Raw genomic sequence first — 25473 nt, 5'->3', positions numbered from 1 at the left:
GCAAGAACGCCTGTATTCTACCCTATCATCATGCCCAGGAGTGACGACAATTGTGGTCGCCATGGCAGTAATATCCGATCTATATTTTGAAATGCAAAAAGCACGACCGCTCGCTAGGGATCTAGTGCTTGGTGAGGTAGCCTTGCTCGTTGAGCCAGTCAACAATCTGGGCGACACACTCCTCGACCGACTTCTCGTGGGTCTTGATGGTGATTTCGGGGTTCTCGGGGGCCTCGTAAGGCGCAGAGATACCAGTGAACTCCTTGATCTCACCGGCGCGAGCCTTCTTGTAGAGACCCTTAGGGTCACGCTGCTCAGCGACCTCGAGAGGCACGTCGACGTAGACCTCGACAAAGGGAATGGCCTCGTCGCCGCCCTGGGTGGCCTGGGCGTGCAGCTCACGGGCGACCTGACGATCGGCCTTGTAGGGGGAGATGAAGGAGGTGATGGCGATGGTGGAGGCGTCAGCGAAGAGCTTGGCGACCTCGGAGATGCGGCGGATGTTCTCGTTGCGGTCGGCCTCGGAGAAGCCAAGGTCCTTGTTGAGGCCGAAGCGGACGTTGTCACCGTCGAGACGGTAGGCGGCGACGCCCAGGTGGAGGAGGTGCTGCTCGAGGGCGGTGGCGACAGTGGACTTGCCCGAGGCAGAGAGACCGGTCAGCCAGATGGTGAGACCTCGCTGGCCGCGGAGCTGGTTGCGCTCACGACGGGAGAGAGAAGGGTGCCAGGTGATGTTGCTGGAGGATGTTAATCTCAATTGAAGTTGGTGATGGCGGGGTAATGGAGAGTTTTTGGAGGGGCAAGTAAACAAAACTCTGAGATGAGCAGGGGACGGGGGAATCACTTACGTAGCCATTGTGAATGTAGGGAATTGAGGGTATAGAACGACAAGCAGAAGAAGATGAAGACGAAGAGGAATGAAATTGACAAGGAGAAGAATGGAGAGAAGGACGGGAGTGTTTGTTTCAGAGGAAAGAGATGGAGACTTGACTTGTACTTGAGAAAATTATCTCCAACAGTTCCGATGCCGGCTTTATTCTTTCCCTACTAACACCTCCCACCAAGGATCTACGCGTCGTCTTGCGTCGGACAATAAAACTCGTACGGCGACTACGCAATGTCGTGATCGGGCCATCGGTCCCCCGTTGCGCATCGTCGGCGAGCGTCCAACCTATGAGAGAGCGGGCTTCAGGATGGCGTCTTCGATGGCTCGCATGGCATTTTCACTCCTCCCACGCTTATTGCGTACAAGCTCCAGCGCGCGACGGGCCCTGAGTGGCTGCGCGGGGGGCTCTCGTCCATGGACGGCTTGTCCCTTATTCCACGCGCCCGGAACTCGGCCCCGCAGAACGACGTGGAATGGATAGAGGGGCGACTCCCACTTGACGACGGACAAGACAACTGAGAATAAATGGCAAGTTAAAAGTCTCATTTAATAATGTCTCACTCCTCTATGGAGTGGCGACTCGAGAGATCCTTCGCTCTATAATTACAAGACGTATTTGTAAATGTTCCGCCTCTTGCTTCTATCATGGTCGTTCCCTTCCTTGTCCCGGGTTCTAACGTTAGTTGGTATCCATTCATGGCTATAGTATGCGCCATTGTATAATTCCCAATGTCTGTCGCTCGCTCGCTCGCTCAATCGTCATCACATGATCATGTCGCGGTTTCTAACCAATCTTGGGCATCACCTGTATACCTGTCAGTAAATGTCGTGTGTCAAGCAAGAGAATATCATCCACATACCGCAGCGTACTTGGGCGAAACGAACAGTCCCTCGGCCTCGGCCAGGATGGTTGGCTTCTCGCCCGGCTCGGCCAGCAGCTCGATATGGCCCCTGACCCAGGCCTTGCGGCCCTCCACCTTGTATGTCTCTGCTCTCAAGACCAGGAAGCTCCCCGCAGGCGTCGGCTTTCGGTAGTCGACGTTGAGGTTGGCCGTCACGGCGATGTTGTGAGGCAGTGCGCCAAACGAGCATCGTCCTAGACCCTCATCCAGCATCGTAGCCAGGAAGCCACCATGGACGATGCCAGGGTGGCCGCAGAGGTCCTCTCCCACGTATGCCACCGACACGAGCTTCTTTCCCTCGGGTGCGATCCATGCGTACGGCGGCACGGGCATCTTGCCTTCACCGATGAGCGCCCCGCCCGTCAGGCTCCGGCTCCGATACGAACCGGGCATCTTCATGTGTGGTCGCGACTCGGTGAGGTTGGGGTCGGCTCGGAGCTCTGCGACGAGCGGGTGCTTGTTGATGGTCTCCTCCACCATGCGCGCCTCCTCGGCGTCGGCAACGAACCGTCGCAGGCTCTCCTCGTCCGAGTGGAAGCCCATGCCGTTGGAGTGCATCGTGTACCATGTTCCGAAACCTCCAGCCGTGCTAGCTCCCAGGCCGGCCACCAGCATGGCCGCTGCTCTCTTGAATGCGCCTCCAGCTACTGCTGCCGCTGCTGTGATTGACGTGTCCGGTCAGTATCCGTGTGTCGTAGATTTTTTTTTTTGTTTTTGCGCCGTGTAAGTGCCCTGGCAAACTTACCTGGTGTCGCATAACTTCGTGTCTGTTGACCAGCACGAGCGAACCGCCTGGCAGCCTGGCCAGCGAGACGACCGTTGCGAGCAAACTGCTGAGAAAACATGTCGACTTCTTTTTATTTTTTTTTAAATGATTTTCTTTGCCTGTTCTGGCGGTTGCAAAAGGGGAAAATGCGAAAAAGAGCGGCAAAGAATTGCTTCGCCGCCCTCGGCCTTTGATAAGATTTATCGGTCTTCGCCCCTGCCGAGGCGGGTACGGATAAAGGCGCATGACCTCGGCATGCATTTATGCGGTACAGTTCGTTCCTCTTTGTAACGTCGCAAAGAAGGGAAGTGACGCTTGCCCTAAATGGTCACCCGGGGTAAACCAAGGAGAGGCAGGCACGGGCAGGTACCTATCCCGGTCACTCCAGGTCCCAGGTGACGTGGGTTCCGCCCAACCAGATTCGCTGCACGAGCTTGTGAGACCTTGTCTGTAAGAGATGATCATGGCCGCTGACGACATGCGTGCTTGCGTTTGTTTGTCTTTTTTCCCTGTTAATTTGTAACAAGACTTGGAAATGTGATATGTTAAAAAGCATTGAGCTTCCCCTGATTGAGCTGCAAAAGTTTCCCCTCCAATACACTCAACTTTTGCCTACCTGAACACTTCCAATGGTATGAATTGTGTGAATGCGCCGTTTTATCCTAGGAAGTTAGGTATTGACCAAGTGCAGGCTACCGCTGAGACCGTCGATCTGGGCCCTGCCCATCCTCCCAAGGAGGACGCCATTTCTGCCTTTGAGCAGATTCTCCCAGAGCTCAAGAAGAGCCTCGTTCACCTTCGCCATGAGTACTCGAGTGAGTTGATGAGCTTCGCAGTTGAAAACACACTCTGACCGTCTCTAGAGCACGAGACAGAGTACTTTGAAGCCGCCGTGAGTCTAGAGAGTCACAAAACATGAACATAGCTGATTAGACAAGAAACACCTCTCCGATCATGACCTCGCTGGCTTCGGCCCCGACAATTTCGAGTCGGTCCGCGTCGCTACGTCGGCCTACGGCATCCACCTCTTCGGCAAGCTCCGCATCCCCGCCCTGCCCGAAGACGGCCCCGCCTATCTTCACTTCCGCGCCTTCATCGGCGGCGGCGACGAGCCCGCCAAGCTTCACAGCATCCACACCGAAGAGCGCGACGACCCCAACGGCGGCAAGACGTTCCGCGCCATATTCACAAAGGACGATGAGCTCGAGTGGTTTGATACCTGAGAAATGAGAATTGGTCTTGTCTTTGTAGCAGCGTGGGTATGCCACGGCGCATCTGCCTCTTTTTACTCCTGAGCCTGAATCTATAGCTGCTGAATGAAAAATAATCGCCTTGCTTTTGCCATGTCCAACTTTGTATGTGCCTCTTACATGTCCTCCTCTCCCGCCAGGAGTTCGGCGTAATCGTCCACCGACGCGAACATGGGGAGATCCTTGAGCTGCCTGCGTCTCGACTTGGGCTTCTCGCTCTTGGCCTCCTTGACCTCGAATCCGTCCTCGTCCTCGCTGAGCATGGCTCCACCCATTTCGTCGTCGGAGCCCTCAATGTCGACACTCATATCGTCATCGTCCTCACCCATGTCGCTATCCAGAGAAAGAGCCGGCGAAGATCCTGCGTCAGAAGCCATATCCGAGTCGTCCAAGTCGAAACCAACATCCGAGCCCTCGTCATCAGGATCAACACCAGGCTGTGTCGACACCAGGGCCTTCCAGATCTCGTCTTCTTGCTCGTCATTCTCCTCACCATCACCCTCTGCCTGCGCCTTCTTCTTGGTCTCCCTAGACTCCCTGTCAACCTGCTGGAAGTACTCGTGGAAGAAGATATCCTCGGCAGCAACGTCTTCCGCCTTCTTCTTCCAGAACGCGGCAGAGTTGACAGAAGGTGTAGCTGCCGCAGGTCCTCGGCTTCCCAGCCAAATATCGCCAAGATCCTTGGCAGCCCGCAGAGGCTGCATGATGGACACACCCTTGGAAGCGTCGGCTGCCTTGGGGTTGCGGTAGACAAACTTGTCTAGGAATCGGATGAGCGAGTGGCTGTCCAAATCAGGCTTCTGTGCCTTCTCATTTGGTGATACTATAGATGATGCATAGAGTGTGACCGAAGGGTGGTAGTGACCTTGGAGAGGGATCACCTCCCACAAGCAACTCTGATTGGCGTTACTATACTCAGGGTCTCGCTTTCGGCCATCGTACACGGGTCGCTCGCTTCCAGGCTTGTCATCCAAGCTGGACTCCTCTGGCTCATCCAACAAAGTAGAGAGGTCAGGGAATGTCTCTCGCAGGTGACTAACAACATAGAGGAGGCCACATGTGAAGGCAGGCTGGTGCACGCCCGCAATCTGAACCATGCGCTTGGCAAAGGCCTTGACTCGGCGGCTGTCGACGTCGTTCTTGAGCGCACGGAGGAGTAGGTTCAGGTAGAGAGCCTGCTTCGACGAGGTAACCAGTCTTGGGTCCAGAAGAGACTCGTAAAGAGTCTTGTAGAATCTGTCGTTGGCGAGGTTTTTTGAAGATGAGATCTGCTGGATCAGGAGAAGGGCCTGGATGCCTGTGTTGAAGTTGGCCGAGTGGGCAATCTTGAAAAGTGTGTCAAGGTGTGACTCCATGCTGTTGCACTGTTAGCTATATTTCCATGTTACGGGTGTATTAGTTCAGAGGGACGTACGCAGCTTCGTTGCCAACCATGAAGGGGGCTGCACGGTTGACACCAGTCAAAATGGCCGACACAAGCTTATCAGCTGCCTCCGTCTCGGGCTCCGTGGCCACGGGCTTATTGGGCTTGCCACCCCTCTTGCGAGGTCTCCTGGCCAACTTCTTCTTAATCGCTTCCTCATCCTCTGGCTCCTCGGCCGGCTTCGATTCGGTAGGAGGAGCAATGCCCAGGCTTCCGGTCTTGAGGATAACGGTGAAGAGCTCGAAGTAGATGCGCATCAATGTTTCGGCGAGAGCAGGCTCCTTGGTGCCCAAAATGGTCTGGTTGAGAGTGTTGATGGCGTAGTACTTGGATCGGTGGTCCTGGGAAGGATGGAGAAGAATCTCCTGTTCGATTGTTCGCACAATGATTGGCTTCATGCCAGGATGGGAGTTCTGCATCTGAAGCAAGAGATATGATGCTCGGGAAGAGATCTTGCGATCTCGATCACCAAGCTTATTAACCAGCAATCGGAGAAGGTTGGCCTCCTGCTCAGGCTTTTCCTTGAGAAGACCATAGACAAAGTCGAGGGCGCGAGTACGGGAATAATCAATCTCATCCGAGCACCAAGACTCAAGCAGTTGAATGATGCGGAAATATGTCTCCTTCAGCCAATCCTCGTAGATCCAAGCAATTAGGTGAGCAGATGTGATCTTGCCGGGCAAAGGCTTGTCGCTGGTCCAAGTCGCCGCAGGAGTTCGCTGCAGAGTGCCGAGCAAGCCAGGCTGAGTTTGAAAGGTACGAAGACGACGATCCGCAGGCAACAGAGTACCGGGACCAAGCAAATCAACAAGCGCACCGATGGCACCAAGGGCTTGACCTCTGCTCTTCTTGGAGGCCAGGCTCATGAGAGCATCGAAGGCTCGGATGTTGTGAATAGGGGATTCTTGGACGGCGAGGGTGAGAGCCGAGACCTTGTCGGTAAGCGTACCCGAAGACATGATTGTTGACAAGAACTTGTGAGAAGACGAGGCAAAGACGCTGGTCCTGTACTTGGCAGCATCCTCCTCCAAAAGCTGCTGTGCATACTGCTTCAAAGCCTCGACAGATCCCTTGAATGAGCTGGGCCCATCAGCGTTCGGTCCTGGCAGCTTCCGCAGCTCGGCGGCATGCCAGTCTGCCCTGGGCTCAAAAGCCTGCGTTACTGTTAGTCGTCAGAGACATCACCAACCTGGCGAGTCAACTTACCAGGTTGCCAACTTTTTTGGGAATGACATCTTTCGTCTCCTCCTCATCCTCTTCGTCCTCCTCGTCCTCGTCCTCGTCCTCGTCCTCATCGCCATCCTCTTCATCATCATCCTCGGCCTCCTCGGCCTCTTCCTCGTCGTCACTTGCTTCGCTCACTTCAACCTCTTCAAAGCCGAGCTGCTTGGAAAACGCGGCGAGCTCATCCTTCAAGCTCTTGTCGACGGCCTTGGAATCCTGGACGAAAGCTTCATCTTCCGAATCAATGTCCTGGATGAGCTCCAGGTCACGCTCATCACCACCCAGAGATTTGATTTCCTCCAGGAGAGTCTTGTTGTCGATCTTGGAGCCCTTCTTGTCGGAGGCTGAACCCTCGGAGTTGCGCTGCCTCTTTTGGTGCTGGTCGCCTGCGGCCTTCGTTGGGGGCTGCTTGCGCTTGTGATCGTTGGAAGTCAGCTTCTTGTCAATTGAAGACGTCAGCTTGTCCAGGCTCTTCTCGTCCAGGCCTGAGCCATTCAGCGAGCGTCTAGGGCCTTTGCCCTTCTTGGAGGGTTTGGCCATGGTGTCAAAGTTGGGTGAAGGTCTGAAAATCTCAGATGGAAATTCTCAGTGAGAATGCGACCAGAGCTCGAACTTTTTTTTTGGCGGTGCAGTTTTTCCAGTCGCGACCCACGTCACTGCGCTTAGCGCGTCTATTCGCGCTAATGCACGCTCCGGCTTCCAGCGGCAGAGCCCCACTGGTCTCCGGTAGACGGAAGCTCTTCCGATCCATCAAGCCTAAATAGCGATTCACCAGTCGCTTCAACCTGGCGATGGTAGCATAGGTTCGCTTTGAGGACGAGGAAGTCTACAAGTCATGATTGCCCCGAGGTTGTTCCGCCTCAGTGGCACTGTCGCTCGCAGAAGCCAACTGAGCCTTCAACTCAGAGCTCTCTCGATCTCGAGCGTAGCCAGAGCTAACCTCCCTCGCTCCACCCTATCGACGACATGGGTGCCCACTGGCGGTATGACAGCCAGTGATGAGGAGTGTCAGTGATTCATCTCTAGCTTGGGGGTGATATCTGAGCTAATTGAGTTGTAGTTGGCCATGGAAAACTCATTCGAGGTGGCTTTCTCCGTCAGGTATGTCCCAGTCTACCTGGCCTATGAAGAGTGACCAGTTACTAATTCTGCCTCATAGGCTCACTCTGGTATCTTTCAACTACTTCCTATGGGTCTTCGCGTTCAGGACAAGATAGAGAAACTACTTGACAAGCATATGCATTCAGTTGGTTTGTGCCCTTGGCTGGTCGAGCCTTGTCAATTGCTCACATGGTTTACTCTCAAGGAGCCTCACGATTATCTCTCTCAACCATCTCTTCAGAAGAGCTATGGAGAAGGAGTGATAGACTGGATCGCGTTGCACCCGAGGTGAGAATATGAGGTTTCATCAAGTCGCGTTGGCTAATTTAGCAAGCTCTTTCGACTCGCCGATCGCAAAGAGGTGCCTCTTATTCTCTCTCCTACACACGAGGAGGAAATCACCACTCTCGTAGCCGGAACTCTCAAGTCATATAAAGACTTGCCCATCCGGCTGTACCAAATTAGTTCGACAGCCTTCATTGCTCTTCAACTTCCCAGCTAACCAAGTTCCAGCCCGAAAGTATCGAGATGAGCGTCGCCCCCGCCACGGTCTGCTACGCTCCCGAGAATTTCTAATGAAGGATCTATACACCTTTGACCTAACAACAGCTGCTGCTATTGAAACATATCGTCTAGTGTCTGCGGCTTACCGTGCCTTCTTCGCAGAGCTCAAGCTGCCGTACCTTGTCGCCGAGGCCAGCTCGGGCGACATGGGAGGTGACCTTAGCCATGAGTACCATCTTCCTAGTGCTGTCGGCGAGGACACAGTTGTAAACTGCGACTCTTGCGGATACACTGCCAACGATGAGGTTGCGACGGCACGAGCGCCCTCTGCGAGCAAAGATGCGGCTGCGATTTCGGCCTCTGATATTCGTGTCTGGCGGGGCATCTCCAAGGACCGAAAGGTTCTTGTCAACGCTTGGTACCCGCAGTCTTCCGAGGCATTCTCGGAGAGTGGTCTGAACCTACATGCGGTCAAGTCGGCGGTTAGCGAACTCGATACCAGCATCGATGACCCTCTCCCATTCTGGAGCGAGGCACTCGAGAGTGGGAAGCCGCATGTTATTAATGTTGTGGATGCCAGACTTGCACCAACGTTTGAAAGCCTTCGGGGACAACTCCCTCTATTGCCCAAGACCCTCGGGTCTCATGAGGTTGAGCATTCCATGGTTGGTGGCGCAGACTCGGCGGAAGCACTGAACCTGGTCCGCATCACTGATGGTGATGGCTGCCCTCGATGTGAGGAGGGGACTCTGAAGATCCATCGTGCCTTGGAGTGTGGTCATACATTCCACCTTGGAACTCGCTACTCGGTACCACTCGACGCATGTGTGTCTCTTCCGCAATCAGAACTCCCCAAGGTTGCCAAAGAAGAAGGCCTCACCCCGGGAAGCCGTGTGCCTGTTCAAATGGGATGCCACGGCGTGGGAGTATCAAGGATCTTTGGCGCCGTGGCTGAGATTCTCGCTGATGAGCGAGGACTGAACTGGCCACGAGCCATTGCCCCGTTCGAGGTGGCCGTCATCCCAACACCCGGACTCGACAAGGAGTCGGTAGAGATTTATGACAATCTCGTGGCTGGAAGCAGCTCACAGCCTGGCCTTGACGTTGTCCTCGATGACAGGAAGCAGTCATTTGGCTGGAAGATGAACGATGCTGACATGGTTGGCTATCCCGTCGTCGTGATCCTTGGCAAGGCATTTAAGAAGGGTGGTCTTTGCGAGGTCCAATGTAGACAACTCTCGGTCAAGGAGAATGTCAAGCTTGAAGAGCTGCCTCGTTTCATCTCTGGTTTGCTAGATCAGCTGTAGCGAGCAGATGATTTATCGCTCATTGTAAAGCTCATGTACAGTATTTCATGTATCAAAACAAATAAAACGAATCAAATCATCTACCTAGTCAACTCGTATTTTTCATATTCTTGCTACACTATTAGTCAAGTATCACGAAGTTGTGAGTGTGGTGGTGAAGGCATCCCCGTTACTAGAATTGGCAACCCCACGTCACAATATTCATGAAGGCGAAAACTGGAGGGGCACCACGACAAGCAACTCACTCTCCTCCTCCGGCGACCACCTACCACGAAATATCCAGCGACGAGGCACCATGTCTGGAAAACAAGAGACAAGTACGTTTTCCTGAGGTATTTGCGATCCCCTGTGGATACCACCGCTGACCTCTGCGCGCACAGTCAACCTCGACACGCTCGAGCCCCAGCAGCTCGCCCAGGTTAAGAAGCAGTTGGACGAGGAGCTCGAGCACCTGACGACGTCCTTCGCCCAGCTTCACGGCGCCCAGAACAAGTTCAAGGAGTGTCTGCGATGCGTGCAGGCCCGAGCTGCCGCCCCCAAAGGTGCGATTTCCTTCCTCCTAGCCGCTGCCTTTCGCGCCACCGCCCATCGCTCGAGCCCCCCGCGATCCGCCAACAAGCATGTAGTCTAACATATTGCAGGGTCCAACTCTGTCCTAGTCCCCTTGACCAACTCGCTATACGTCCGTGGAGAGCTTTCTGATGCCGAGACCGTCCTGGTAGATGTCGGAACTGGCTTCTTGGTGGAAAAGGTGGGTGGCCTAGAGCCCACTATCAGGCCGAATCGCTGACTGACGGCCATGAAGAAACTCAAGTCCGCCGAAAAGTTTTACGAGGGCAAGGTTGAGGAGCTCGGCAACAACTTGAAGGATCTGGAAGTCATTGTACAACGAAAGCAAACCAATGCACGGACGATTGAGGAGGGTATGTCTCACTACTGACAAGTTGTTTGCTCATTGCTAACATGGTGAACTAGTTCTGAGGCAGAAGATCATGGCTGCTCAAGGACAAGGTGATCAACAGCAGGCATGAAGCTCACAACAAGGCTAGCCAATCCTTTGTGACGCAGTAGAAAATAGATAGGATCTCGGGGAACGAGGAGCTCGTGGAGACGACACAGCCAGCAAGGCCAGTCGATGCCTTTTGATGCACGCTACTGCGAAGCGGCACTGGCATCTGCTCTGCTCAAAAGAGCCTGGACCTCCAGGATGACCCGGCAGAAACCTCCGAGCCTCGACTTGAGATCATGGCCCTCATCCGTCCAAATGTTCTCCAATCCTTCACCCCAAACCTTCCGTCCTCCGCTCATGTGGTTGACACTCTCCTCCCAATGAGGCGCGTACAATTCAACACTCCATGTAACCTCGGGTCCTCCTGCTGCGCGAAACCCATTCACAGTCTTGGTGACACTGATCTCAAGCACATACGAACTGTCCTTGTATGGAAATCTCGCCGCAGATTTGACCCGGATCTGTTTGATTTCATCTTCAAGGGCCGCAAGTTTGGCTGTATTGACAGTTGGGACTGCGAGAAGAGCTTCTTTGTTGACATTTGCGGTCAGGCAAACTTTCTGGGCGAGGTCCTTGAAACCAGTTGCAACGTCCACCTTGTCCCAGGCATCGACTCTAAAGTTCCAGTCGTATAACCTACATAGAAAGGCGCGTTAGATCATACGTACGTCTCAGATGTAGAGAACTTACATGTCAGGAGCAACTACCGTCCAGTTCAGACGCCCCCAGGCCTCGGGTCTAGTTGCTCGGACCATGGAAAGCTTCATGTTCTGCCCGGGGATGCAGTTTGCGTTTGCCTTGATTTCCTGGTCCTCAGTGACAACAGTGAACTCGCAGGTTCGCTCAACATCCTTAAGGGCTCTGCAAACATGCTGCTCTGCTTTGACGAGGAACTGGAGAATCTTCTCCGCCCTCTCGGCGTTTGGCAGTCTTGCCAAGGTTAGATATGATTGTTAGATGGAAAGATTTGGTAGATTGCATACCTGGGCTCGAAACTGGCGCCACCACGGACAGAGTACATGTCCATGAGCTTTGTAAAATTGCCAATGCTAACTTCGTCCTCAGATCCTTTCTTCTTCTTTCCGATGGTCAGGTGGCCAAAGTTGATACGAAATGTCATATTCTTGCTGACCCCCATCAAGCCCTCGGCTGAGATTGCCATATCAGAGGCAAGCTGGGGTAGATGGTCATTCATGGACGACATGTTGCTGACCAACGATGGGCTAGGGGAGAGAAAGGCTGGTCGTTTCCCAAGCTCGACTGATATCATGTCACTGATGATAGCGTTGGTTGGTCTTTGGACCAAGAAGCGAACAGAAGCATGTTCATTGGAGAGGCGCATATCTCGAAGGGCCCAGTTGATAGCCCGAAGCGCCTCTTGGAGGCGACCGATGGATTCGCAACGAAGGTCAAGCACGTTGGGCTTCACACGGGTAATGTAGACCCCATACTGCCTGCGAATACCGTCGAGGGCTCCCGGTTCATCCAGTTCCGGGGGGAGCAAATGTTTCCCAGGGATAACATGGGTCAACTTGGTGTCCAGGTCAGTGCTATGTGCCAGAATGGGTTATCATGCTTACCTGGATGAGGTGCTTGTCGGCGGGCGCGGGGCCCAGAAATTCATCATACTCAGCCTGACGGGCTTGATTTCCCCAAGTTTGGAAGATGGACTTGGCAGTGGGCATATGGTCGCCCTTGGTATTTGCGAAAGAATTATGCTTTGTAGTCCTGGGAGCGGGAGCCATGCCCGGCCTGAAGCCTCCTTTTCCCTTTCCGATCTCGCCTGGCATGGTGGCTTCCTTTCGCCAAGTTGAACAATGTCGAATGAGAGAGGTGAGTGGGAAGAAGCGAAGAGAAACCGGTGGGGGGGGCTCAAAGGCTTGTAGTGTTGTTGTTGTGTTGAGTTATGTTGACAGTGAGTACGAGAGAGGGGGAGAAGTCCCCGGGGATAAGGTCGAATCCTTAGGCAAACATTTTCCTAAAATGTTCGTCACTGAATCATTGAAGGTCCGCATGTTTAGGAAGGCAGGCAAGAAAAATAGGGAGGCCCATAGCTCCTTCCTGTTTGCAGTTCAGCGCCTGTGTAGGCAGGTTCGCATCCATGCCCCCCGCGTCGTGTCAATGGCCGGGTACCTGCAGCTTCCCGTCTTGGGTCTTGAATCCTTGAACGAGAACAGCTCAAGAGAGTGCAAACATTGAAAAAGCAACAAAATTTCATGTTAAAAACTACTATGTGCAATCAAATACCATCGTTTGTCTGTTCCGGGGGAGCTCGAGGTCAGGGGTAACACTGCGTTCGCACAAACCGGGGCCTTGTGCAACCTCCCACGACTTCCACCTTCCACAACCACAACCACAACCACAATGGCATTTATCATGCAAAGAATCGAACAAAAACCAAGCAACAAACACCTCAACCTTCAGTCCTTCTCTCAAGAACCCAGCCTTCGTCCCCAGGCATTCTCACGTCCTCAAAGAAAGGAATTGGCAGTTTCTCACGAGTGCCCTCACACGACACTCCTCGATCGATCCATGATATCGCCCTAGGGCAACTTTGTCGACTAGTTGACCTGTACATCGTTAGCTGCTCGACTCAAAAGTCGGGGGGTGGTCGAGTCATGATGACGGGGCCATCATCGTTGTCATCCCAGTCCTTTCGCCACACGTTGGAAGGCTTCCAGACCTCCTGACGAGCCAGGAGAAGGGCAGTAAGATCAACGCTGGCCGGTGCCTCGGGCGTATTGTGGACATGGCTCACCTTGACAATGTTTCCAGCATTGAGCGAGTCCCGGAAAGAAGGCTGCTTGCGGATGGTTCGGTTGGGAAGTGCTTCGGCAGGAAGACCAAGATGGGTCGAGATCTTCTTTGCACCATAGTTGATGGCAATGGGCACGTACTTGTTGGCCATGTTCTTGGCAGTGTTCAGAACCGTGGGGCCAAGCTTCTGCACGCCGGTCTTGATGAAGTCAATGATGCCCTCGGTCTCGCCACTGTTGTTGTGCGTGACCTGCAGGCGGTCCAGCTTCTCGCGGGGAAGGGTCATCAAGGCCTGGAGCGCCGTGTCTGCCATCAAGGCGCGCTTGAGGAGAATCCGGGTCGCCTCTTCGTTGGGGCTGACGCTGTCTGACATGGACTCGCTGCGGAGCAGTCCCCCCAGCGATCCGACAACACCTGAAAGGGCACCACTGGCCACTTTACCAACAATGGGGACCGCAGCCTTGCCCACGTTGCTGATGACAGATCCAAACCAGCCCCAGCCTCCCTCTGCGTCGGCGAGCGGGCGGGTTGGTCCATACATAGCCTGGACAAAGGCAGCTTCGGCACCACCAGCCTCATGGATCGAAATGCCAAGGTCGCGGCGCTCGGGAAGCAGTGTGCTTTCCTGGCCCTGGCGAGTGGTACCAGTGGTGGCCCTTTCCAGTCGGTGAGAGGCAATGTCCAGAGCACACTCTGTGAGGCCTGGGGTAAGCACAGGAGCCAAGGCATCAACGTTGAGAGCACTGGTCGACCAGATATCCTTCATCTTCTTGATGACTTCCTCATGCTCAGGGGACTCGTTGGCCGACAGGATCGCCTCAAGGGCTGCTTCGGCAACCAATGCCCGAGCAGCAATGGTATCATCATCACCAGGCATTCCAGCCATGCCACTCTCAGACTGCATACTCTCTCTGGTGAGTTTCCCGAGGAAATGCCCAGCTGCCATGCCGGCGAGCGAACCCATGGGCCCAAGCAGAGAGGAGGCGATGGGAAGAACTGCAGAGCCCACTCCCGCTACTGTCCTGAGGATCTGCATGAACTCGGCTTGGTCACCAGAGGGAACACTGCTTCGGCTCTGGCCACTGATCGCTCCCCCGTTCAAGTCCTTGCCGGAGCTGATGTTGTCGAAGCCACTGCTGTTGAAGCCAGTGCTGGCGAAGCCGTTGTTGTTGAAGCCGTTGTTGTTGAAGCCATTGCCGTTCGATCCAGCACTGGCATAGCCGCCCTTGCCGAGGCCGCTGGCGAGGCTGCCGTTCAGACCCGTGCCCGAGGAAGAGTTGCCGTTGGCCTGGCAGTCAATCGACTTGATATTGGCAGCAGTTCCGAACGCTTGCTGACCGATGTTGAACAGGGCAATGAAGGCATCATAGTTGTTTCCGTACACACCACCGATGGCGTTGCCCGAGTTGCTCTTCTGGCCACCGCCACCATAGCAGTGTGTGCCGATGCTGGTAAACTGTCCACGAGCCTTGCGCAGGATCGGGGCGCCCGATTGTCCTAGTTGCGAGATTAGAACCAGGTGGGTACATATTCAAGGGGGGACAGGGACCTACCTCCGAAGGTAGAGACTCGATATTCGACCATGTTACCAGGGCTGGCAGCCAAGTCGAAGTTGGTCTTTGCGAACTCCTCGTACATCTGGGCACCCTTCTCATCTTCGCCATCAGCATCCCTGAGGGACTTGTCACCAGGATAGCCAACAACGCCGAGGACGATGCCCTGGCCTGAAGGGGGCGTCTTGGTGAAGTTGAAGGTGCGGAGGTTTCCAGTGAATGGGCGGTCGACCTGGATGAAAGCAACGTCGCGGCTTCGGTTGTTGGGCGACTCGATCCACTCAGCCGTGGAGATGACATTGAGGCCATACCGAGCCTGGACAGCCGAGGTCTTGACAGAGTCACGGCCGTTGTAGCCGATGTAGCACTTGATCTGGTCGGCGGGACCATATCGGTATCCATGGTCGTAGACGACGTGTCCGGCAGTGACAAGAAGATCCGGGCGGATCAGCCAACCGGTGCCGATCATCCAAACGGCGCGGCCGGTGGTTCTGTCATTGAACCTGGACTGGATCTTGACGATGGCTATTGTTGGCTGTCAGCAAAGGTGCGTCATCAAGCGAGGAATGAACTCGACTCAGGGGCACTTACAGCGGTACTTGCCACCCTCTTGGAGATCGCCATGATCAACCAAGACACGCTCGTCCTCTCCGATGATGGATTCGGCGTCCTTGCTTCCATCATCCGGGAGCTTGACCGACTCTGCCGGATGAGACGAGGTGGGAAGATCAAGCTTCCAGGCCGCAGCACGGCTGGGGGAAGCGGTACCAAAGTTGGAAGACATGTTGAAAAGACGAAGGTGAGTTTGAGACTGAAGTGTCTTTGGAAAGTGTTCAGAAGTTGTGTTTGCTTGGGAACTTGTGTTTGTGTTTGTGTTGAGGAAAGGGACAATGTTGCGGAGGGCAGCTCGCCCCTTTATACCTTGCGGTTTCCTCTTGTCCACGCAACGTATTCCCCTTCAACACTCTCTTGTTGATCACCTTTCCCTTCGTCATCCTCCTGTTGGGCCTGTCCAGGCCTCCAGCGCTCAGAAACCGGGCAAAGATGCTCCGACAAGCCTCATACGCACGAGTGATTTTCTCAAAGACAACCCCAGCTCAGCTCGAACCGGCGGCAAACTGTGAATGGCATCACATCAGCTAGCCACTGTTTCCTCATTCTCCTTTTGGCGAGACAGCATAAAAAGCTATTCCGAACAAGGAGATTCTTCCGGCAAAAGTGTCATCATCTGGGCTGAAGGAGGGGGGCTGGCGGCAATTCAACGAGCATCTTTGAAGACCGAGACTCTTGTTCTTGAGCAGCTGACGGGTTCTGAGTAAGACATGGCCAGTTGAAAGTCAATAGTTTCTCGTCGATCTCGTTGAGGTGATTCTTGGTGTATAGGGGTGCCTGCCTCGATGGGCGGCAAAGTGCAGGTGGAGAGACATGAGTTGCTAGTCTGGCTTGTCATGCAGTGAAGGATCGCGAGTCACAGTCATTAAGGCTTCAGCTCGCCAGTGACAGCCCAAAGAGGCCAAGATGGTTGCCGCCTCCACAGTTTTATCCCATCTCAGTGTAAGTAGGTGGTTGAAGAGGGAGATAGATGAAGCGGGAGTGGCACACTTGATGAATCTGTTTGTAATGATAACCAATTCGGATCAACCCCGAGAAGACTCCGTCTCGATTTAGTTACCGGTCACTTGTGATTGATTCAGCCATTGTGCGTATTGAGCGGCAGGCTATAATTACGTTCATGGAGGCATCCAGATACAGCCCCGAGGCGTCAAATAAACTACACCTGGAGCAGCTAAATAACATGAGACCAGGCTGTCACAGGAGTAACCGTCTAAGCCATGGTTGATGTCATATCCATCAACCCGCAGCAACCGATTCTGCAGCAAAAGTTACCCGGTACCTGTTCCAGCTGTATCCCCGTAGCCATGCGTTCTAAGAGATCATGTCTCGAGGCGTGTCTAACCCTACAGCAACGCTGCCTTGTGGCACCGTGGGGGACTTGCTCTTCTCAGCTGCGGCAGGGCAGCCACTCTTAACCTCTTGGGAGGGATATAGACGGGTATCTGCCCTATACGGCCCAGATGGCTGAGACCTGTGGTGGATATAAGCCTGATGCGGGGGACGGGCCGTCATTGGCATTAATGGGGAGATGGGTCTAGAATGGCAATAGTCACGCTTGGCTGCAGGTACGATATGCAGTTCCTGAGATGGCAGCAGATTCAATGAAGCAGGCTCTGGGAGTGACTTTTTGTGCCTTGCATTCAAGTAGCTTTTGATGCGTTGCATAAAGTCTGGCTGCACTGCATGTAAACGGCTTGGGCTTGGCAGAGGCGTTAGAATTGGGTTCAGCTGGCTTTGATGTGGTAATTGTAATTGTATAAGAGCACAAGAAGCATAAACCGATACATAGAGGTTAAGAGACATTGTTAAGCGGAATTCCAAGGACCTAGGATGTGCTTGATGTCTGGATCGAGAAAGGGGAGCAAGTCGGCTGAGGTTATAGACAGCCATTGCATAACTGCAAACCCCCGGTACATGCACATCCCATAGCAACCACCTTCTCTATCTCGTCGCGTCTCCCACGACGCGTAAATCGTCTCGACCACGCTCACCACCAGCAACGACACAAAAATGGCTCCCGTCAGCTCAGCCAAACGTCAATTACCGGGCGCATCCCAAAACGACTTTGAAGATGAACTCGCCGGCGACGAACCCTCGTGGGAATGGATCTACAACACCAGCCCGACGGCCGAGAGGAGCGATGAGCCCCAGAGCGACCGAAAGCGAAGGAAAGTCACGGGGGACAAGATTGTCGGGGCCAAGATTGGCAGGTTCGAGTGTTGGATCGGTGATATCGTCATGCTCAAGGCTGACGGGTCCAATGAGGCCTGGGTCGCCTTGATCTGTGAGTTTGTCGAGGATGATGGCGAGGGAGAGAAGGCGGCCAACTTTATGTGGTTTTCCAGCGAAAAGGAGATTCGGAATAAGGATAAGAAGCGGTCCGACTACTACTGGGTAATTCTCGACTATATTTTGGTATTGATGACTCTCTAACATGGCCCAGAACGAACTCTACATCTCTCCGTCATGGGATATCAACCCCCTGGCCTCGATTAACGGCAAGGCCAAGGTAACTTCCCTTGACTCCTTCCTCTCCAAGTACCCCCAAGGCCGTATTCCTCGAAACAACCCCGAGTATGGCAAGACGTTTGTCTGCCGGCGAGGCTGCAACACCCGAACGGCTACATACACGGACGAGTTCGTCTGGGAGGAGGTTTACCGCGGCGAGGATGACTTGTTCACCATGATGGACATGATCAAGAACGGCACCAAAGCCACTCGTCGTCGTAGAAAAGCGAGAAGTCCTTCCCCGGCGGATACTACGTATCACCCACCACAGACTCCGACCAAGACGGGACGAGGCTCAACAGTGGCTACGCCAACCTCTCGGAGGAGTCAAATTGAACCCGGCTCCCGTACCAAGAGGTTCGTCAACAAGAAAATGTCCACTTATAACCATCCTTTTTACTGATTGAGAATAGGAGTACAAGCAAGAGACTCGAGTTCACACCGCTGGCAACTCGCAGGCTGTCGCCAAGCCAAGTTGAAAACTCGCCATTTCAAATAGCCCGCTCACGTCTACACGTTTCCTCTGTTCCTACAAGTCTCCCCTGTCGAGAGGGAGAGTTCTCGCTTGTATATTCTCACCTCGAGGCCGCCATCTCAGACGGCACTGGTAACTGCATCTACATCTCGGGCACACCAGGAACAGGTAAGACGGCAACAGTACGTGAGGTCATCTCTCGACTGGAGGAAGCTGTTGGTGCGGATGAGCTCGATGACTTTATCTTTGTCGAGATCAACGGCATGAAGATCACGGATCCTCATCAGTCATATACCCTTCTTTGGGAGGCTCTCAAGGGCCAGCGAGCCAGTCCGGCCCAGTCTCTGGACCTCTTGGAACGAGAGTTCAGCAACCCCAGTCCACGACGTATCCCTTGTGTGGTGCTCATGGACGAGCTTGATCAGCTGGTGACCAAGAACCAGGCTGTCATGTACAACTTTTTCAACTGGCCGACCTTGCGACATAGCCGTCTCATTGTTCTTGCAGTTGCCAACACCATGGATCTGCCAGAGCGAACTCTGAGCAACAAGATCAGCAGTCGTCTAGGTATATCACCTATTTGCTATAGCCTTGGATGCTATTCACTAACATGATCTAGGTCTCACACGAATCACATTCCCCGGTTACAACCACGAGCAACTCATGAAGATTATTCAGTCACGATTAGAAGGAGTCCCCGGAAACATTGTAGACCCCGACGCCATTCAATTTGCTAGTCGCAAGGTTGCTGCAGTCAGCGGTGACGCCCGAAGAGCTCTCGATATCTGCCGTCGGGCAGTCGAGCTTGCTGAGGCAGATGCCCCTGGCGATCCCACTACCCCCAGCAAGCGAGAGCGATTGGCAGAGTCCCAGGGTCAGCCAAGGGGCGTTGGGCGTGTCACTATCGCCACTATTAAAAAGGCCATCAACGAGGCCACCACGAATCCCGTCCAGCAACACCTCCGCAGTCTCCCACTCATGTCCAAACTACTCATGGCCGCTCTCATGATGCGCATCCGAAGAACAGGTCTCGCCGAGACGACGTTTGGCGAGACTCTGGATGAGATACACAGAGCAAGCCTCCGAGCTCCGTCTGCGCTCCCAGGCGTGGCGGCGGTTCTCAACAACGGCCTCAAGGGCACGCAGACAGGGGCTATGCGCCCCATGACCAGGCCTGGCCACATCCACACGGCGGCGCTCGAGCTGGTAGCAGCTGGTCTGATCAACCTCGAGGCGCAGCGCGCGGAGCGGTCGAGTAAGCTACGCCTGTCAATTGCAGACGACGAAGTGAAGATGGCCCTTCGCGATGATGGGGATCTGAAAGCATTGGGTATCGGCGTATAATAGATGTAATAATAGAGCCCAGCAAGGGCGTCCCGTCCCAGGACACACACACATGGTCCTTGTATTAGATGTTCCACCTTTCTCTGCGTCTGTCTGTCTTAATACTTCCTTCGGGCCAGGCTTGGCTTCCAGTCTAGGGGATGTGTCTCCTCTGTCGCAGTCTCATCCTGCTTCCATATTTTGACTATACCTGTTAGTTGTATTCAATAATCTGATGAGTTGTGGCAACTTACTAGTTTTATCGGCCTCACCACAGATCAGACGTAGTCCTGATCTATCAAATGTTGAACTCATGATACCCGCCTCAGCGTCGAGGGAGCCGGGCTGGGCAGTTGTATCGAGTGACTGGAATCTGTGGCCGGTCTTCCAGTCCCAGAAGCTCATTGAGCCATTGTCACCTGTAATTGAACCATTAGCTATTGGGAGGACACATAGAGCTGTGCGCTTGCTGCTCACCTCCTGTGAAAAAGACATTTTGCTCATTGACGCTCATGGTGTTGATGATGGCATTATGACCCTCGAAATTCTGCATGAACGCGCCCTCAGGGCACTTCCACTGCTTGATGCTCCCCGTGCTACCACTAGCAAAGGTAAACTCTGAAGGGTGCGTCGCCAGGGCGCGGACGCCCTTCTTGTGGTGGGTGAGCACACCCATTGTCTTTCCGGCAGCGAGATCCCAGAGGCGAACGGTCGAGTCGAGTGAGCCGGTGATAACCTGGGGGTCAGCCTCCTGGCAGACGAGGTCGGCGACGGTCTGGGTATGGCCTGAGAGGACGTGGATGTTGCTTCGGGTGCGCATATCCCAGACACGGGCGACACCGTCGCGGCCACCCGTTACGAGCACGTCGAGCGTCGGGTGCAGGGCGAGGGTGTAGACGCCGCTGAGGTGGCCGTGGTAGTGACGAATGACCTTGTTTGTCTCGAGATCCCAGCACTTGACCATCTTGTCCTCGCCGCAAGAGAAGAGGTATGGGTGGCGCGGGGACACGGCAAGACCGCGAACGGTGCTGATGTGACCAGTGAGTGTCAACCTCAGAGAGCCCGTGGCTAAGTCCCAGATCTTGATGGTTCGGTCACCAGCGCCGCTGGCAAACCACTTGTTGTTAGGCTCGACGGCCAAGCTGCGCACCCAACCCAGATGACCAGAAATGACCCTCATCAACTTCCACGGCGCGTGCCATTCAGGCTTGGGCTGCTGGAAGGCTGTCGCCCCCCTTGTCGTGAGGCTCATATTCTGCGGTGTGCTCTCCGCCCTAGCTGCCGACGATGCACCACCCTTGGAGCCAGGCGCACCTTCAAGAAGCTTCATGGCTGGCCTTGCTGGCGCGCCGGGCTTGGCGACCTTCTTCCCGGGCTGCTTTGTAGGAAGCTTGGCGGTAATTGATGGCGGGAGCGTCTCGACGTGGGCGTACTCGGCGTGGAAGCGTCTCTTCGTGATGGGGTCCTCGGACGCGTCGTCGGTCTTTTGTCGTTTCGCGGACGGCGGCTCGGGGGCGTGCGCGTGCGCAAAGAGCGTTCTTGATACTGTGGCATTTTGTGCGGCGAGCGCGCTGAGCTGTAGCGCGTCCTGGGGTATCTGAGGTGTCTCCATGTTTTTTTGTCGTGGTGGTTTTTATGTTGAAGAGAATGGAGGATGGAAAAGTTGACGGCAAAAGTTGCGACTGGGAGTTGTCAATGTTGAAAGGCTGGGCAGCCGCGTGTGGCGTTTCAACGCCACAGTTTCTTATGTGTGGCTAACAGCTTGTTGTACGTAAGGTGAGCTACAGCCTATGAATGTGTGTCGACCTCCCCAAGAGCATGATCTCTTCTTTCATGATTTTTCTGTTGAATCATCTTGAATATTGAATCTACTACTATATTCCCCTGTGTCGCATTTATTGCAAAGCCAAAATGGCCAGTGAAGACAAGTTTCCTCTGCACACGGCTGCTCGCGAGGGACAGGGTCAGTATCATGTACATCTGTGCGCCTGTTGGATCAGCGATCTAATATGTACCCGACAGTATCTGTCGCTGAGGGATTGCTCAAGGTTGGTAATATTCCCTATGTACTATATCTCATATACTAACAAATTCAAAAGTCGGACCCGAAACTCTCGCAGCGAAAGGATGACGATGGTCGATATCCCATTCACTGGGCGGCCTCTTCCAACAACTTGGACATTGTCCAGCTTCTGGCCAACCAGCGCAGCTTTGACGCAGACGTTCAGGTTGGTTCACATATAATGACCTGTGCGAGAAAAGTGGCCAAGCTGATTTCAAGAATAGGACGAGAGTGGGTGGTCTCCTCTCATGATCTCAGCCAGTGTCCCCGAGAGTGAGGCTGTTGTGAAGCTCCTCATCGCCAAGGACGCCGACGTCAATCTCAAGAGTAAGACCCCATACTGACATTTCAAGATCCCTAGAAGCTAACACGACCAACAGATGCTGGTGGACAGGTAAAAATCCGTCGCCAGGTGTTGTGATGTGCCATCTGACTGGTCTTGGCCGCAGACTGCCCTTCACTTTGTAGCCTCAAAGAAGAACCTCGACATCGCCCGCATCCTCATCGACAACAGCGCCTCGACACGCTTCCGCGACCGCCGGGGCCAGTATCCCATCCATCGTGCCGCCGCGGTCGGTTCCGTCCCCATGGTCACGCTCCTTCTCAAGAACCGGAGCCCCTGAATCCTACCGACAATGAAGGATACACTCCTCTACACCACGCCGTCGCAGAGGGCCACGGTACGCAGACCATCACGCAGCCTTTACTCTCAACCCCCGCTGACTCAAGTCAAGGAGACACCGCTGTTGCCCTCCTCAAGGAAGGCGCCGACTTCACTATCAAGAACAGCGCAGAAGAGCTGGCTCTGGATCTTGCCCCAGACAAGGAAGTATGTATAATTAGAGAAATGACCCGTCATACAGACGCCCTCCGTCTAACTTTTCAACAGGTACGCAATTATATCTTGCAGGGTGCTGAGCGCGAGGGTATTGAGCTGTCGGGGTAGCTAGGTACCTAGGAATACATAGATGTCAGAAAGAATCGCCAGACATTACAACCACCCGTCGTCTATCCATTCAAGCGCCCAGCAGCTGACTGGCTGCTCATTTCACCGTCCGCTCTACTAGCTCTCTGTACATCTCCTTGACGTCTTGCACGTCGGCTTTGAGCTCCTCGACGAGCTCGCTCTTCTCGCCCAGCATCTCCAACGTTGTCTGGTATCGCGAGTTGAGGTCTTCAACCTCGGCCTCGAGCTGAGTCACTCGCGCCGTCGCACTCTTGCCAGTTTCCAACTCTTTCATCAAGCCAACCATGTCAGATCTCGCCTCATCTCGCTGGCTGCACACTCGAGCCATCTCTTCCTTAGCAGCCACCTTTTCAGCCTCCAGCCGCCTGATCGCAGCGCTCATTCTCTCAACAAGCTGCACCGACGGGCCAGCTCCAACAGTTGATACTGAAATCATGTCTTGGGCCACATTACGAGGAGAGGAAGGGTCACCATCTTCAAGGCCGAAATCCCTCTCTGGTGGGGGAGAGGCCGCTCGTGGCGATTCGCTAGGCGGTTCAAAGGGGGACAGCGGCGGCATCATAGGTCCGCCAGTTGACAGCGCACTCGGCCTGATTGGGGGCTGGCTCGACATTCTTCGACCGAAAAAGAAACCCTCGCCGGCACTATCGGGCTGGCTTCCAGGCGTGGGGACTCGTCGAGGCGCTCTTCCTGGTACAGGCAGGCCGATGAGGTCAGAGCTAAAGGTTCGAGGAACAGAGAGCAGTGGCGAGTCGGGACGGCTCTGAGTCCTGGGGGTAGTAACCTCGTCTGCCCATTGTCGTCGCTCGACTTCGACAGAAATCTCCCTGCTCGCAGCCCGCTGCTGCTTCTCAAGGTCGGCCCGGGCTTGTTCAAGTGCCGTCTCGGTTGTCTTGTGTTGGGTCCTGAGTGTAGCAAGTTGCTCGCGGCATGTCTCCAGCTCCTGTTGAGCGGTCGTGAGGGCAGGGCTGACGTCTTGCAGCTCATCCTCGAGGCGCTTGCATCGGCTGGCCTAATGACATGTCAGACGATGCGCCATGGTTTCAATGGGGTTCAAGGATGTGAGTTTACTTACCGAGTCTCGAGCCTTCTTCCGCATCTCTGACTCTCGCCGTTGCGCCTCATCCCTCTCCTTTTCAAGGTTGGCTGCCTTTGTCAGGAGTGACGCTTCGATGCCTTGCCAGTTCTCGCTGGCCGAGGCATACTGCGACTGGAGGGTCTCAATGTGTCGTATCAACTTGATGTCTCCTCCTGAGCCCGAGGACGCTTCCTCAGCAGCCACTCGCATCGCCTCGAGCTTGCTCTCGGCCGCCCTCAGCTCCAGTTTAAGCTCTTCCTCAACGTTGCGGCCACGTTCAACGGCTCGATCAAGCTTAGCCTGCCAATCTATCTCATCTAGACGCGCCTTCTCGGCCAATGACTCCTTTTCTGCTCGTAATGTTGCAATTGTCTCCTCAAGCTCCGTCTGCCGCTTCTTTTCAGCAGCCAATGCTTTGTTGAGAGCCTCGGTATGAGCGATCTGTGCCTGCTCCGCCTTGTTCTTGGAATCTTGCTCTAGGCGCCTGTAGGCCTCATCCTTAGCCGCCTTCTCCTTCTTCAGTGTGTCAATCTCCTTTTGGAGAGCAGCACTTGCTTTTCGCACTTCCTCTTTTCGTTTCTCTTGCTCCTCCTTGCTGTTAACACGGTTACGTAGCGACTCGGCCTCGGACAAGGCTTTCTCCTTGCCCTTCTTGAGGTCGTTGACTTGCTTCTCGTTTTCTACGATTTGTGACCGCAGCTTTCGGATTGTGTTTCGGTATTTTTGCTCCGAAGTAGAGAGCTTTCGTCCTTCTTCCAACAATAGAGCAATCTTCTCGTCTTTTTCGGCGAGTTTGCGCTCTTCGCTCCCTGCAGGAGCATCATTAGCTGCCTTCTTGGCGGCTTCTGCAGCGTTCTTTGATAGATATTGTATCTTGGCCTGTAGCGAGTCTATTTGTTCAATGTATTCCTGAATCTCCTCTCGATGGGCACTGGCTTGGTTCGCGTCTTGGTCACTTTGCGCAGTCTCCGTCGGGGTTTCTGTGTCGGGCTTCGGTGTCTCGGCGGGTTTCTCGTCATGCTGCTCCTGGATGGCGTGTTCGGGCTGAACTGCAGGCTCATCTGGTACTGGATCGTCTGGTGTATGAATTTCGGGAACGGAGTCGGCAGTGGCCTGCTCAGAGGTAGCTGGCTTCGGAAGTTCTTGGTCCTTTTCGTCCTCCTTCGAGGTGACCGCAGCATCTTCTGCAGGAACGGGAGGAGTTTCGGCAGCGGACGAGGGCTCGGATGGCTGAGGTTGAGGCTCAGCAGCCTTGGGCTCTGGTGTTTCGGGTGGAGGTTTGGTGATCACCGGTTCTGTACTGGCAGGGCGCTCCTTATCCACCGAGCCACGGGCAGTGTCGATCGAGCTTCGGGGGGAGGATTGTGAGGTTCTCGAGGCCATGGCCTTGGCCAGCCTAGCTTGTAGACGATCATTGGCGCGGTTTGGTTTGTGGGCAGGAGCTGTCGTGGAATCAGGAATCAGCGAGTGATCACAGTAACGAGGGCAAACAGGGCACCGCTAGGAGAGAAGAGCAGGAGTAGACAAAGAGAGCAACGTACCAGTGGTGGCAGGCTTGGGGCTCGGTGATGGCTGCGGCACCGTCATTCCCTGCTGCTGATGATACGGCTGTCCCTGGGGATTTTGATGCTCCTCCTCATCAAGCAAGTTATCGAGGCGATTCTCTACACCCTCAAAGGCCGACGAGAGGAAGGCCCCCCATCGCGACCCCTTGCCCGGCGCAGTCATGTTGAAGAAGCGGCCAGTTGCTGTAGCTCGTGGAT

The 25473-nt window shown here is 54.4% G+C and overlaps 11 protein-coding genes across 11 annotated transcripts; 4 read left to right on the top strand and 7 right to left on the bottom strand.

The window, feature by feature from the left end:
* Positions 1–121: 121 nt before the first annotated feature.
* MRS44_000526 (uncharacterized protein) lies at positions 122–856 on the bottom strand (the record flags this gene model as incomplete). Its single annotated transcript, XM_046267734.2, has 2 exons — positions 122–737; positions 849–856. 2 exons carry the CDS (start codon positions 854–856, stop codon positions 122–124), a joined length of 624 nt encoding a protein of 207 aa, XP_046139237.1.
* A 315-nt stretch (positions 857–1171) lies between these two features.
* On the bottom strand, positions 1172–2633 carry MRS44_000525 (uncharacterized protein; the record flags this gene model as incomplete). Its single annotated transcript, XM_065624084.1, has 4 exons — positions 1172–1401; positions 1676–1691; positions 1747–2447; positions 2534–2633. 4 exons carry the CDS (start codon positions 2631–2633, stop codon positions 1172–1174), a joined length of 1047 nt encoding a protein of 348 aa, XP_065479804.1.
* Positions 2634–3183: 550 nt separating this feature from the next.
* Positions 3184–3777, top strand: MRS44_000524 (uncharacterized protein; the record flags this gene model as incomplete). Its single annotated transcript, XM_046267735.2, has 4 exons — positions 3184–3186; positions 3246–3369; positions 3418–3446; positions 3493–3777. The coding sequence occupies 4 exons, from the start codon at positions 3184–3186 to the stop codon at positions 3775–3777; spliced, it is 441 nt and encodes a 146-aa protein (XP_046139239.1).
* Positions 3778–3920: 143 nt separating this feature from the next.
* On the bottom strand, positions 3921–6991 carry MRS44_000523 (uncharacterized protein; the record flags this gene model as incomplete). Its single annotated transcript, XM_046280729.1, has 3 exons — positions 3921–5160; positions 5219–6381; positions 6434–6991. 3 exons carry the CDS (start codon positions 6989–6991, stop codon positions 3921–3923), a joined length of 2961 nt encoding a protein of 986 aa, XP_046139240.1.
* Positions 6992–7286: 295 nt separating this feature from the next.
* MRS44_000522 (uncharacterized protein) lies at positions 7287–10394 on the top strand (the record flags this gene model as incomplete). Its single annotated transcript, XM_065624083.1, has 9 exons — positions 7287–7458; positions 7512–7552; positions 7611–7701; positions 8051–9343; positions 9489–9680; positions 9744–9905; positions 10005–10114; positions 10169–10286; positions 10339–10394. 9 exons carry the CDS (start codon positions 7287–7289, stop codon positions 10392–10394), a joined length of 2235 nt encoding a protein of 744 aa, XP_065479803.1.
* A 121-nt stretch (positions 10395–10515) lies between these two features.
* Positions 10516–12162, bottom strand: MRS44_000521 (uncharacterized protein; the record flags this gene model as incomplete). The annotated part of the gene is made up of 4 exons (XM_046270490.1): positions 10516–11008; positions 11063–11302; positions 11356–11903; positions 11953–12162. The coding sequence occupies 4 exons, from the start codon at positions 12160–12162 to the stop codon at positions 10516–10518; spliced, it is 1491 nt and encodes a 496-aa protein (XP_046139243.1).
* Positions 12163–12965: 803 nt separating this feature from the next.
* On the bottom strand, positions 12966–15466 carry MRS44_000520 (uncharacterized protein; the record flags this gene model as incomplete). Its single annotated transcript, XM_046282602.1, has 3 exons — positions 12966–14626; positions 14683–15207; positions 15274–15466. 3 exons carry the CDS (start codon positions 15464–15466, stop codon positions 12966–12968), a joined length of 2379 nt encoding a protein of 792 aa, XP_046139244.1.
* Positions 15467–17307: 1841 nt separating this feature from the next.
* Positions 17308–19624, top strand: MRS44_000519 (uncharacterized protein; the record flags this gene model as incomplete). The annotated part of the gene is made up of 4 exons (XM_046278238.1): positions 17308–17691; positions 17741–18162; positions 18219–18847; positions 18900–19624. The coding sequence occupies 4 exons, from the start codon at positions 17308–17310 to the stop codon at positions 19622–19624; spliced, it is 2160 nt and encodes a 719-aa protein (XP_046139245.1).
* A 98-nt stretch (positions 19625–19722) lies between these two features.
* On the bottom strand, positions 19723–21215 carry MRS44_000518 (uncharacterized protein; the record flags this gene model as incomplete). Its single annotated transcript, XM_046267736.2, has 3 exons — positions 19723–19808; positions 19858–20022; positions 20081–21215. 3 exons carry the CDS (start codon positions 21213–21215, stop codon positions 19723–19725), a joined length of 1386 nt encoding a protein of 461 aa, XP_046139246.1.
* Positions 21216–21514: 299 nt separating this feature from the next.
* On the top strand, positions 21515–22611 carry MRS44_000517 (uncharacterized protein; the record flags this gene model as incomplete). Its single annotated transcript, XM_065624082.1, has 8 exons — positions 21515–21566; positions 21626–21651; positions 21703–21831; positions 21890–21992; positions 22046–22059; positions 22115–22237; positions 22282–22494; positions 22555–22611. The coding sequence occupies 8 exons, from the start codon at positions 21515–21517 to the stop codon at positions 22609–22611; spliced, it is 717 nt and encodes a 238-aa protein (XP_065479802.1).
* A 97-nt stretch (positions 22612–22708) lies between these two features.
* On the bottom strand, positions 22709–25438 carry MRS44_000516 (uncharacterized protein; the record flags this gene model as incomplete). Its single annotated transcript, XM_046267737.2, has 3 exons — positions 22709–23644; positions 23708–25152; positions 25252–25438. The coding sequence occupies 3 exons, from the start codon at positions 25436–25438 to the stop codon at positions 22709–22711; spliced, it is 2568 nt and encodes an 855-aa protein (XP_046139248.1).
* Positions 25439–25473: the final 35 nt, after the last annotated feature.

Source organism: Fusarium solani, assembly GCF_023522795.1.
Source record: "Fusarium solani strain SB1 chromosome Unknown bctg00000000, whole genome shotgun sequence".
In the NCBI taxonomy this organism is placed as follows: domain Eukaryota; kingdom Fungi; phylum Ascomycota; class Sordariomycetes; order Hypocreales; family Nectriaceae; genus Fusarium; species Fusarium solani.
Note: the sequence above shows the minus strand (reverse complement) of the source record. Positions and strands in the feature narration are given on the sequence as shown.